The sequence below is a fragment of the Phragmites australis genome, chromosome 5 (assembly GCF_958298935.1).
Source record: "Phragmites australis chromosome 5, lpPhrAust1.1, whole genome shotgun sequence".
In the NCBI taxonomy this organism is placed as follows: domain Eukaryota; kingdom Viridiplantae; phylum Streptophyta; class Magnoliopsida; order Poales; family Poaceae; genus Phragmites; species Phragmites australis.
This window is the reverse complement of record NC_084925.1, coordinates 21681743-21694747: the sequence shown is the minus strand read 5'-3', so window position 1 is coordinate 21694747 and position 13005 is coordinate 21681743. Positions and strand designations below refer to the sequence as shown.

At 44.8% G+C, this 13005-nt stretch overlaps 1 protein-coding gene across 3 annotated transcripts; it reads left to right on the top strand.

Moving 5' to 3' along the window:
* The first annotated feature begins 4982 nt into the window (after positions 1 to 4982).
* Positions 4983 to 8935, top strand: LOC133918920 (uncharacterized). Of its 3 annotated transcripts, XM_062363052.1 has the most exons (3): positions 4983 to 5047; positions 5444 to 5488; positions 7982 to 8935. In XM_062363052.1, the coding sequence occupies exon 3, from the start codon at positions 8027 to 8029 to the stop codon at positions 8777 to 8779; it is 753 nt and encodes a 250-aa protein (XP_062219036.1). In that variant the 5' UTR covers positions 4983 to 5047; positions 5444 to 5488; positions 7982 to 8026; the 3' UTR covers positions 8780 to 8935. The 3 variants fall into 3 exon arrangements, with proteins under 3 accessions (XP_062219036.1, XP_062219035.1, XP_062219037.1); XM_062363051.1 differs by lacking the exon at positions 4983 to 5047 and having other exon boundaries at positions 5424 to 5780; XM_062363053.1 differs by lacking the exons at positions 4983 to 5047; positions 5444 to 5488 and adding an exon at positions 5794 to 6335.
* The last annotated feature ends 4070 nt before the right edge of the window (positions 8936 to 13005 follow it).

The window sequence follows — 13005 nt, the reverse complement described above, 5'->3', positions numbered from 1 at the left end:
GGGTTTGGTGTAGTAGTTTGGTACAGTTATATACCAGGGGATCTTATTAATCCACCAGAATTAATTGAACCATTTAACAACCCATGCTCAGTTGTTGAGGGGTACAAGAGGGTTTCTTACTTAATTACTAATCCCTCGAGTCCGATCTTGGGAAGGCACTTAGGCGAGCCCCTAATCCAAGATCGGGACTTGAACAGTCATAACCTTAGTACTTATATACCCATTTTGGCATCTTTAAAGGAACTATATCTAGGAAATGGATAATCTTTCAAAGCAGCTGCGCCATGGAAAAGAATAGAAGAAGCATCTGACTCTTTCATACATATTCCACTTGGCTCGGGGGGATCTTTTTCATCGGTTCCGGGGGAAGACAAAAGATCTTGCATGACTGGTCTGCTAAAAAAACTCAAAAGAGATTGTTGCAAAATTTCATCATGGATTTCTTATTTCGCAAAGAAAAATAAAGTACGTTATAAGAAATTATGGATACTAGGTGTTGTGCGACTCGACCTGTGCAGTGTTGTAGCTAATGCATTAAGTATCCCACCTGGGGAGTACGTTCGCAAGAATGAAACTCAAAGGAATTGATGGGGGCCCGCACAAAAGGTGGAGCACATGGTTTAATTCAATGCAAAGCGAAGAACCTTACCAGGGACCGCAAGGTCGGGTGGTTTTCTGGTCCTCCGTAGGTACTTGTGGATTCAGAAGCTCAAGAAAAGCATCATCTTGCCGTGTTATTAGCTAGAGAAAGACAACCTCCTTATTATTGCGTTATTTTTTTTGGACCCTCTCTGGTTCATTCCTCTGGAGATGGTGATCAAGGATGGTTGCGATGAAAAACTTGCTTGGGCTTCGTTTTCCTTGGCTGGTAATCCCTTTAAGAAGCACGAAGAGTGGACGATCGCTATGGCTATTGATGATGGTATTGATGATGATGACTATAGTGTGTTTATGCATCAAATCCATCACTATTTAATTGATGAGAGGCATATGCATCTGCAGTTCTGTTGCCCGCATCCTCATGGGGTTGACCTCTTTCAAATGAGGGGTGTCTTTCAGCGTGACGCCAACCATTAGACCTTCGTCGTCACCCACACTCGGGAGGGACCTATTAGAGTGTGGATGACTGGTGGCTTTTTCTTGGTCGTTGAGATCAAGAACAGAGAGCGGTAGTGGTTGGAAAATAGAATTAGAGTAAAAAGAGGTAAAAATGAAAAGATAATAAAAATTGTATTAATCGATTGGATGTTGGATGCTCTCAATCGACCATGACCCTTTATATTTATAGGAATGGTTGCTCTTACCCCGCTTTGAGTCGGAACCATAAAAAAAATATTTTCAAATCCAACTCTATCTCTTTCCAAATATCTCGATCTAATTCATATCAGAAGTTTTGATTCCCCCGATCGGAAGTTCCGATCAAGTCACAATATCTGATTTTTCAAAACATGAGGTTCTCAATTTGGATTAAAAATATTTAATCGGAAGTTTTGACCCTCTGGTCGGATGTTCCGATCCTCTCATCGGATACTCGGATTTAGTCGGAAGGTCCAATTTTTTAAAGTATGGACCTCTCGGTTTGGGAAAAATATTTAATTGGATGTTCCAATAATAATGTCAGATATTCTGATGTGGTTGGAAGGTCCGATTTTTCAAAGTACAGGGCTCTCGATTTGGTCGAAAATATTTAACCGGATATTCTGATCCAAATATCGGATATTCTGATCCGTCAAAACTTTCAGCTCCGAGGCTGAACACCGAATGATCCGACGAGAACATAACTATGAACATCGCAACATCTAACTGGATATTTCGATCCAAACATCGGATGTTTCGATCCGTTAAAACTTCTAGCTCCAAGACTGAACACCGAATGATTCAGTAATAACACAACCTAAGCACAGAACATCTAGGGTTAAAAAAAAATTAATCGTGCTATTTTCTGTTATCAACATATTGTGTAGCAATTTCTTTTGATTCTTGCACGGGGAAATGGATGGCCTGCTAGACTGCTTTTTGAATCTGTTCATAGAGCTTATCTTCTTTCCGTGTCTACTTGATGCCCTGTGTGATCCCCGTCGATTATTTCTATGTCCCTGTTGAGTTACATTGTACCGTCCACCTTTTTCTCATTTGGTTACTTTTTGGTCAAAAGGTCGGTGCACACAACTAAACATAGTATAAGAGCAAAGAGATCTCAAATTTGATTCCTGATTAGCGCAATGAGAGATAATTATAGCTTGCTCATATTTCATGTTTGAGGTATGATTCTACATTTGAGATTTGAGAGAGTCTGCAAGTAAGAGACAATATTGATGTATAAATGAGTTGTTAGCATTTTCTCTTACATTTGGTTTTTTAATGAACTCATCGGTACATATAACTAACTCATCGGTTCCTTTCCCTTCTTATACATAGTGGACTTTAACCGATTAGCCATTTGTACGTAGTCGAAGAACGAGAGGAAGCGTGATGCCACACAACCTCTCCGCCCTGGGTTTGCTGGTGGGGTCCCGTGAATGGAAAAAAATGCTCAACACGACATGTCGTTTGAATTGGATCATCCGATCCTCAAGTGGAGATGATGGTTTGTTTTAAACTCCAATTCAAACATGAGTCATGATTAATTAAAGAAGAAAAGGTCATTACTGCATATGTCATGCAGGTGAAAATGAACTCACCTAGTTGTTCTCACCTTGAGCCGTGTGAGTTGGGTAATACCTATTACAGGGATTTTTATATCATCTGGTAGTCTTATCCTGGCTCTTGCGCCATGTTATAAGATCTGTACCTAAAGGAGTGATAATTATGATCTATTCAATATGTCTTACATATATAGCATACAACTTTACTATGTTATAAAAGTATAGCCTTCTTTGCCCTTCCTCTCTCTAGCTAAAAAGATTAAAATTCAAACAAAATATATATTTAAAAAACTAGTCAAAACTTTCGTACCTACTATCTATGATGATATATACTCCTTCCGAATATAAATATTTGATGTTTTGATCAAGATCTGGTTAAATTTTTAAAACTTTGACCATCCATAGCTTCCAAAATATTTAGTTTGAAAATATAAAATCATACGTGTAGATTTATCTTGAAAAATATATTCATAATATTATATTTTTATTAGATATATAACTATATTTTAATATTCCCTTCATTTTAAAATATAAGGCGTATTAGGATTTAGAAAAGTCAAATTTTATAAATTTTGACTAACAATTAGTCAAATTATGCACATGTTTAGTGTACAAAAGTTGCATCAATACATCCATATTTTATTGATCTTTAATATGATATGGATTTCATAGTAATTGATAATATATTATAAGAGAAATTGATAGTCAAAATATACTTTCAATGACTTTTTAAAATTCTAATATACCCTATAAAAATAAATAGAGGAAGTAGAAAATAGTTATTAAATTTGTATATTGAAGACCATAAAAAATAAATAACGTCATGTATTATTTACTAGATGGAATAAAAGGTTGGAGCAGTACAAGTGGGCCATGGACCACTACTTGTACTTTATGTCTCATCTTTTCTCTCCTTTGTATCAAAATAATGGTGAGAAAAACACATTATAAGCCACGTGTAATTTTATCGCATACTTGCTGTCCCGGATCTCATTGCATCCTGTATGCAAAGAAAAAAAAAATCATGAAAGGTCTTAACATGTGGGAACAATTAAAACGAGGTCTAGATAAAAATGGTGTGAAAAGCAATTTAAAAATGACACGTTAAAAACACGAAGTTATCCGAAAAAACACGAGGAAGTCTGTTTTCAAAAAATGGCACGAATACAGATATAAGTGGATATTTAATAGGCAGTTTTAATCACTATAATTAAATGAGAGTGAATTTCACCTTGTTTTTTAGTTTTAGGTCACACTAAAAAATTACAAAACTTGCATCTAGCACGACTTCACATTTTGAGTGGGAGTTAATATCTATTTTTTTTTTGTTTTGGATGGACTTAATAAAAAATACTAGGGGTGGAAAATAGATAGCTGGTATCCGAATTATTCGATATTTGTATCCATCAAAATATAAATATGGATATTTATATCGGTGTCTACTTCTAAAACGGATACTAAAATGGATGCATCTTAATTCGTTTTCGAGAATCCAATTTAAATGTGAATATCCAAATTGCTTTAGATTCGGACGTAGAAATAGATAATATCCTTATTCGTCAACCATGAAACCAAATTTTGCTAATATTTTAAAAATTTTAGAGGCGAACAAAATTTATGTATTCCAGCCCAATCAAATTGGAACAAATTTTAGTCAAATTTCAACAAATTTCAGTCAAATTTCAATCAAATTTGACCAAAAATTTAAATTCTGATATGAATTTCAAATGAAATTTCTAAATTTTTGGTAATTCTATTAATTCCAAATGAAACCAATTTTTTGCGTTTCAAAATAAAAAATTTTATCGTTAAATATGTAGGATGTTTGCTTACAACCCGATCAAGTAGATATTGAAATGCGGATTCGGATTTAGATTCAAACTATCCGATATGTATTCGCATTTAAGTATATTTAAATTTATATTTATATTCATATTAAAATATAGATATCTATATTATTTAAAAAATACGCAGTAATCTCGTACCAGGCAGGACGTACTGCCTCCAATTCTATAAACTATCTCTAAACTTCACAGAAATTACTCATCTCATACCACTTAATCTCTACTACTGTTAACGTTCCGCTCTCAAAAATCCTACTCCCACATTTCACCTTTAGCTTACGCGTCTACCTATCCAACGCGTTGTACGCTATACACATCAATCACCTTCGGTAGCTCTAACTGATATCCGTACATGAGCAGACCTAATAAGCAGTAATGTGGAAAATGAACTATTCGACTGTTTTGTACACAACTTGCATCGAGTTCACGACTCGGTATTTTGCTGGGTAACCCTTTGTCTGGATTCGTATCCTCTAACTTTTCTAAGCAAATTCAGAGATGCTACATTAATTCGCGTGAAAGCTAAAGTAATTGAGCAAAGTCAGGGCTTCGGGTTCTTTTTTTTTTTTCTCGAATACGCAGGAGAGCTGCGTATCATTGTATTAAGAGAGGAAAAAAAAACGGTCCCGTACAATTATACCCCCCTACTCCGGACCGAGCTGTAGGAGGGTCGTGATACATAGTTTTTCTAACTAATAAAACACACACTCTGAGTGAGACCTGACCAACGCTCTAACCGCCAACCTACCCCGTCGCAAGAGCTGGACCTAAGGCATCAAGCTTCCGTGCACCCGCAAGACACCACAAGTGGTGTCCATCGTCAAAGGCGCGCAACAGGTCATTCATGCTGGGACTGGCACCCTCAAAGACACAAGCATTCCTGTGTTTCCAAATCAACCATGCGCACATGACCACAAGTGAATTGAAACCTTTCCTCTTGTCCTTTCGGGTTCTCGACCGCCCCCCGCGCCGGCCGAGCACGCCTCCCTTCGGTTCTAGGTATCCTTCCTTCCCTTCCACCGCGACTGCCCCGCTCTTCCGTCCTTCTCCCACCGGCGTCCCCGCCGATCCCCATCCCCATCTGGAGACGCCACTGGCGTGGAGCAGTCACCCGTATCCGTCCGGAGATGGGGAACCGATCCCTTCTTCTGTTGGTTATAGGATGCCCTAGCTTGCTTGGACTCTGGGACGGGTGGAATGAATCTGTTCCCTTTCTTTGCCGTGAGGCCTGTAATCCTCCAAACATTCCCCTTTCTCTCCAATCCGTCCAGTTTGCTGCGTGGTGGCGTAGGTACGAACTGATATCGGTGATTTGTATTTTTTTTTTCCGAAATTTTCTTGCGGGGTTCAACTGAACCCAAGTTTGGAGAGATTTCGGAACTCTCTGTGTTGTTTAAGTGAGCGAAACTCTTTTGGTGATATATACCGAAAGATACAATCTTTAGTTCAATTTAATTTGTTCCACTAGCGGAGAACACTATCATGTAAAGTCATGTTCTGGTGAAACGCTAACTCGTTTGCCCCAAATAATAATGCTTTTAGTTTAGAACTGGCGTGTATTTGGCCAACTAGTGGCAGGTATTGTCCATCTCATAACTTTTGGGTTTATTTCTAGGAATTTAGGTAGTCTACTTCCTTAGGTGTCTCATATGATCTGTTTTGTTGTGGTTTCACTCTGCTACTCACCCACATGGTATTCTGCGACTTTTGAAGAAAGATTTTAGAAATGGTATGCTATATCATGTGGCTTATTCACAGTGGCGGGCAAGTGTAGATGTGTTTGGGTTGTCTCACCCTGTGCCTGCAGGATTCGCGCCAAGAAACAAATTTCCTGGCTTCAACCAAGGTGCTGTAAAATTCATTAATCACTTTTGCTGGGCACATTCCTTGGCTATAATAGTATCCTAACTCCATGGCTCAGCCAAGGTTCCAGCTAAACTAGCGCCACTGCTTTCCGAGAATTGCTGATTTAGGTCAACTGAGTTTTATTAGAACTGAAACTATGCTTAGGAGATGGGAAGTCATGTTTAATCAATTCAAAAATATATTCTGCTTTAGCTTTCGGAATCCAAGTGAGGGTCATTAGCTCCCTGACTGTGGTCCTGACAAAACATTCCAGTGGTTAAAAATAGTTAACGTTCACCCGGTCACTCAGCACTTAAAATGGTAGGCTAGTGCTTATGCAAACTTGTTATGTTTGTATTTGCAATTTGTCATTTTGTCTACATCCTGGCTCTGCCACCTCTTATATGTTAGCTTCTGTTAAAAAACTGCTCACTATTTGTTGCTATTAGTCATACTCATCCATGTAATGTCTGTTATTTGTTGAAAATAAATGAAAGAGCTTAGAAATAACTCTTTAGTTAACATCTGGAACCATTGGGTGAAAGGAACAACCATTACTACCGTGGTTAATTTTGGAAAAAAAATATATTTAATTGACACCATGGCTTATTACTACCGTGATAGTTGAAGAGGAAGTATAACCGTGCTCCTTAAAACATCTTACTCTAAGATCTTACAGCAAATTTGATTTTGCTCCAGTTCGCTTGTGTAGATGTTGATTTGAGCATTGTTCTATTGATTTTGAATTGATTTATATGCAGTCCGTTGCTCACCTAATTATGTGCAGTTTCCTTTTCTGCATTTTCACACATTGCTCGTCAGTTGCCAAGTGAAATCAGAAGTTGTCCAGTGCAATTCTTTATCTTTGAACACAACTTTTGCTAACAATTACACGTTTTTTTAATGAACCTACATGAAAGAAAGTTTAGAAACATAGTGACAAGTTTAGAGAAAAGAAATACCATGAACAATACAATCATTGTCGCAGGCTTATCCATCTGATTTGCAGAAACTTTTCTGGTCAGAATTGAAGAATTATCTTCAAATAACCTTATCTTGCAGGCTGACCTTCTAGGGTTTATATTGCACGACCGCATGACCCACCTTTTCTTGCCTAATTTTAGTGCCTAAACAAGCATCATAGTTATTCTGGCATTTTTGTTGTCTTATTGAAAAAAATGAAGATTTTGCCTAGTTTTGATGAGTGATGACATCAAGTATGCCATAAAGTTTGACTTGAAGAGTTCATATTGAGAAGCTTTCAGTTTGCAGCCCAGGCTATGCTGAGTTTCTAAGGTCCCCAGGAACCAGGGTGGACCACATGGACTTGGCTTACTTCTTGCTCAAATAATAAAATTACTGTACAAATGTGACTGCTGGCTCTTATTGGGCTGCTTGCTGCTGAAAAAAAAATTGTAGTACTGCTGCTTAGTTCACTAGTTTCCTTGTGTCTTTGCACTAGCTAAATATGATATCATCTTCCCTTGCTTCTTTCTTGTACTTTGTAATTTTATTATAATTTAATTTTTCTGTTACCCAGTACCTGGATGTTACATCTGTATGTGTTGCCTTAACTCCAGCTTCAAAAGTGATCTCTCCTCTATACTTACCGTCCAATTTTCCCCTTCTTTTTGTTCATATTTGCAGGTACTATATGCAACTTCCTCATTAAGGTGCTACTAAGTTTGGTGCATGATCATGACTTCTGAAGATGGAGACATCTTGGCTCTTCTGTCAGAACCAAGTCTAACAGAAGAGAAACTTGAGGCTTCTGAATCTGATAATATTTTGCCTGCTATTCTGGAAGCCATTAAATCAAATGAGAAGGCAGTTGAACTTTCGCCCGAGGAGGCTGCCTGGGCTGATTCATGTTTCCTGCAGACTTCTGAACTGTCAGATGATGACTGGGGATTAATGAGGAATGTCTTGCTTGATGCCCTTGATAAGCCCATGGAAAGTCCCTATGATACTTCTGAAGCTGTGCATGACCATGCAATCTCGGAGGCATCTCTCCATGCTGAAAATGTTTTTCATCATGACGATGTGCACATGGAGCAAAGGGACAATAGCGACGATGACAAGGATAGTACTCAAGCTTGTGAATTTGCTGATGTGATTAGAGGTGCAGATGAACATGGTAAGAAAATGGATAGTTATGCAGCAAAACCTGAGGCCAGTGATGAGTTGGCTTCACCTGAAGTTCTTGAGCAGACAGATTCGAGAGATTCTATCTTTAAGGTTTGGGATCTGGAGCTGTCTTTTTCTGACGATGATGGTGAGCTTGAACTCATAAAGGATCTGAATAAACTCCTCGAGGAGAAGGACAGCCCTCCACAGGTTGTACATCCACCTCCCGAGGATGCAGCCAAGCATTTGAGCCAGATAAACATCGATGAACTTGTGGCGGGCTTGAGTGACTTGTCGATACAGCAAACCAGTGAGTAATAATCGTTTCCTTGGACGGATAGTTATGTAGTGCACTTTGACCATCCAACGGTGATCTATGTTTTGCCTTTTGTTCTGTATGATCCCCATGTTAGTTGCCTCTAACACTTGAAATTAGGCAGAGTGAATATGGTTGGTAAAGCTCATGCTTTGTTAGTGCTCTTGTGTTCTTCATATGATCCCCCTGTCACGACTGGATGGATTGGATTGTTTATTTAGGATAGTCTATATATTCTGATTCTACTAATTGGGTATTCCTGTAACGGGATGGATATAAAGGGCCAGCATTAACCTGACATGTTCTGATGAGTTTTTTCATCGGAGCTCAGTATCAACACTGGGCGTGTCGGTAGAAGTTGCAATACAGGAGAAGCAGAAGCCTCAGCAATGTTGGTTATGAAAGATGCGCCATTGCAGGTTTTCCACCACCTTTTCCACATGAGGCACTACAATTGTGAATTGAGAAGATAGATGCCACAACATTGACTTGATCCGAGACAATCGTTGTGCCACACCTGCACTGCATATGATAAAGCCCTTGGTAGATGGCGACACAGGGGTTTGCTTCGGCAACCCAGGGAAACATTGCAGGAAGATGGTATAGCAGTAGATTTGCCCATAGTTGCTTCGGCAACTGTCGGTGACACAGGAACCGGGGGTCCTCGAGTCCCGAGGTCAGAACAAGCAGAGTGCCACGTGGCGCCCTCTCTCGGAGATTATCTTCTTGAGGTTCGAGAAAATCAAGTTCCGAGAGAGAGTGTTCGGGGCCATGAACCGTGATCCCTGAGTATCCAAGTTTCCCGATGACCTGAGAAGACCAAGTGCCGGGAAGAGAGTGCTCGGGACTGCGAACAGTGACCTCTGAGCACCCAAGTTTCCCGATGATAAAGAAAAGCCAAGTTTCGAGAGAGAGTGCTTGGGGCCGTCGAATAGTGGCCCCCGAGCAATCGGTTCCCCGAGGACCCGAACAGTTAGACTCGGGAGAGAGTGCTCGGGGCAGTGAACAGTGGCCCCCCGAAGCACTCGGTTCCCCGAGGACCCAAACAGTCAGTTCCGGAAGAGAGTACTCGGGGCCTTGAACAGTAGCCCCCGAGCACTCAGTTCCCCGAGGACTAAGAGAGGGTATATCTGGGAGAGAGTGCTCGGGACTGCGAACAGTGGCCCCTGAGCACTCGGTTCCCCGAGGGCTCGAGAAGTCTTTCGCCGGTAGTCCCCCCAAGGGCCCAGCGGTGAGCTGTCAACTGGTGAAAGGTCCAATGCTGCATTTAAGAGGGTGCGTGGCCTGTTACTTCCAACTGCTCCCCCACGCTTGCTACCAGCCCCTGTCACGGCCTGGTAGGGAGGCGTGGGGATATTTAATGCACGGGTTCCGTCGCGCGTCATCCGGCGTGCCTCAGGATAACGTCGCAAAGCTCGAGGCGTCCCGCCTGCCGCCCTGTTGTGTCAGGCTTGCTCTGACCGGGCGGGCACACCGGGCTGCTCGGTGGCTGCCCAGTGGGTCCTCTCTGCGGCGCCCGTTGAAAAACGGCATGATGACGAACAAGACCGGATGGGGGCGCGTTTTCAACCCTCCCCGTCACCTCGCGCAGCAGCCCATGATGGTTGCTTTTCATATATAGCGTCTTGGAACTCGTGCCATCCTTTCTGGGCACGCTACCGCCCTAGCGGGTATATAAGCGGGGCGGGCTCCCCGGAGACAGTAGAGTTGGACCGATCGGAGATCAAGACAACAAAGGACGAACACCGAAGCACAAATCAACCGAAGAACAAGGAGCAAATACTTAGACAAATATTCTTGTAACCCAGAAAATCCTGCGAGAGACATTCTCAAAACATTTATAGCATACACACAGGAGTAGGGTGTTACGCTCAGTGCGGCCCGAACCTGTCTAAAAATTCCTTGAGCATTTACTACTTCCTGCATCCGATCATTCCACCTCCACCTGCACCTCATTTACGCCCATTTATTTCACCTACGAAGCAGATTCAGAATCATCCTCCGGCTGAATCTCAAAGGGGGTCCCTCCAGATCCCCGCTTAAGGAGTTCACCCTCCGACAGCTGGCGCCAGGTAGGGGGGTTGCATCCCTGAATTCGTTTTGTTCTCTGCAGAAAAGATGGCAGGTGGACATCGTCTCCAACGCATCGGCTCCAGCTCAAGTGAAGAAGTGGAGCCCATCGCTCAGGAGGCCCCAGTTTCTGCTACTCCTCAACAGCAGCAGCCACGGTCTGCCCGTACGGCGCTCCCCTCTCATGGGGATAATGGCACTGGGCCCAGCAGGGCTGCCGCCGCCGTTGCAGGCGCGCCGCCTAACCCTCAGCAAGTGGCAGACACTCCTGCCGCAAGATCCACGTCCGGACAGCGTCGGGTGCCGTTACGGCGCAGGCTCGCCTTCGGTAACGTCAGTCTTGGGAGCGCGCTGCTTGCGGCGCAAATGCTCCTCAGGCACCCGCCTGTCCAAGCGTCGGAGGAAACCCCAGAAGGCCGCTGGCTTCAGGAGGTGGCCGCTCTGGTGGGCACGGCTCACCGGCAAGTGTTGGCCGAAAGCTCCCGTGCCACCTCCCACCGCGGCGCAACCAAGGCCGGTCCGTCCTCAGGTGGCGGCCGAACCGGCCGGGGGGCCTCCAGGCAAAGTGCCGCCCCCCTGGACACAACCAAGCTCAGGACCTCCGCTTGCACCTAAACGAGCGGAGGGCCACCGAAGATGCGCGCATCACCCTCGAGCGTCATCGGGAGTCCCGGCAGGAGGCCCAGGCTTCCTCTATGCCGGCCCATGATCGCCGGGGTTCCCCGGCGCGTCGGCGTTCACCTCCCAAGGGCGGTGCCCGTGCTGTAGGATACGGCACAAGCTGCCACACCTTCACCCGCGAGCTCTGCCAGGTCAACTGGCCCACAAAGTTCAGACCAGAACTGCCGGAGAAGTACGACAGGTCCATCGACCCCGTCAAGTTCCTCCAGATCTACACCACCGCTGTTCAAGCGGCGGACGGCAGTGAAAAGGTGATGGCCAATTATTTCCATGTATCCTTGAGGGACTCTGCCCGTTCTTGGCTTATGAACTTACCTCTAGGATCTATTAGTTCCTGGGATGATCTTTGCCACCAGTTCGTGGCTAACTTTCAGGGCACGTTCACGCGTCCGGGCCTGGAGTGCGACCTCCACGCCGTAAAACAGCAGGAGGGGGAGACGCTGCAGCGCTTCATACAGCGCTTCAGCCAGGTCCGCAACACCATTCCGCGGATAACCCCCACGCCATCATTGTCGCATTCCGGCAGGGCGTCCGCGACGAGCGGATGCTCGAGAAGCTAGGGACGCACGAGATCGAAACCATTGCGGAGCTATTCGCGTTGGCCGACAAGTGCGCTAAGGCGGCGGAGGCTCGGGGGTGGTATGTCCCGTGCCCCGAGCAACGCGCTGCCGACCAACCAGGTTCTTCCCGCTTCGATAGGCGGGAAAAGAAAAAGAGAAGAAGGCGCGATGCTGCCTCGGTCATGCCGACAGAGGCCCCTGCCCGTAGGCCGGCACGCCGGGCGGCCACCGACAGAAGGCCCGCGCCCGCGAGGGTTCCAGCTCCCGCAAGGGCTCCCGCTCCCCCAAGGGCGCCTGCTCCCACAAGGTCCGAACCAGAAAAGTGGTGCGAGATCCACCAGACTGAGTGGCACGACCTCACAGAGTGTCGAACGGTCAAAGGCCTGGTCGAGCGGCGCCAGAGGGAGCCCGATGATCTCCGCATGGGCCGCGACGATAGAGCCGCCCCCGAGAACCAAGAGCTCGGGTTCCAGGAGCCCGAGCACACCGTCGCCTTCATCGACGAAGGCGCGTACACGCTCTCCTCCCGCCACTGCGTCAAGACCATGGGGCGCGAGGTCTGCTCGATGACCCCGAGCACTGAGGCCGCGAGGCCCCTGAAGTGGTCGGACACTCCGATCACGTTCACCCTGGCGGACCACCCCGCAAGTACTACAGGCGTGGGGCGACTACCCCTGGTAGTGTCCCCCACCATCTGCAATGTAAAGGTCAGCAGAGTGCTGATCGACGGGGATGCAGGCCTAAACCTCCTCTCCTGGGAGGCCTTCGAGAAGCTGTAGGTGCCTTCCAAGCGCCTAAAGCCGTCGCTCCCCTTCTAGGGGGTGACACTCGGGCGTCCGATGCTCGCTCGGTTTATGGTGGTCACGCATTATACCTATCTCACGGTTAAGATGCCGGGCCCTGCAGGCCCCATCTCC

Coding starts and splice junctions, on each gene's coding strand:
- LOC133918920 (XM_062363052.1), top strand. CDS start 8,027: ATGATCATGACTTCTGAAGATGGAGACATCTTGGCTCTTCTGTCAGAA.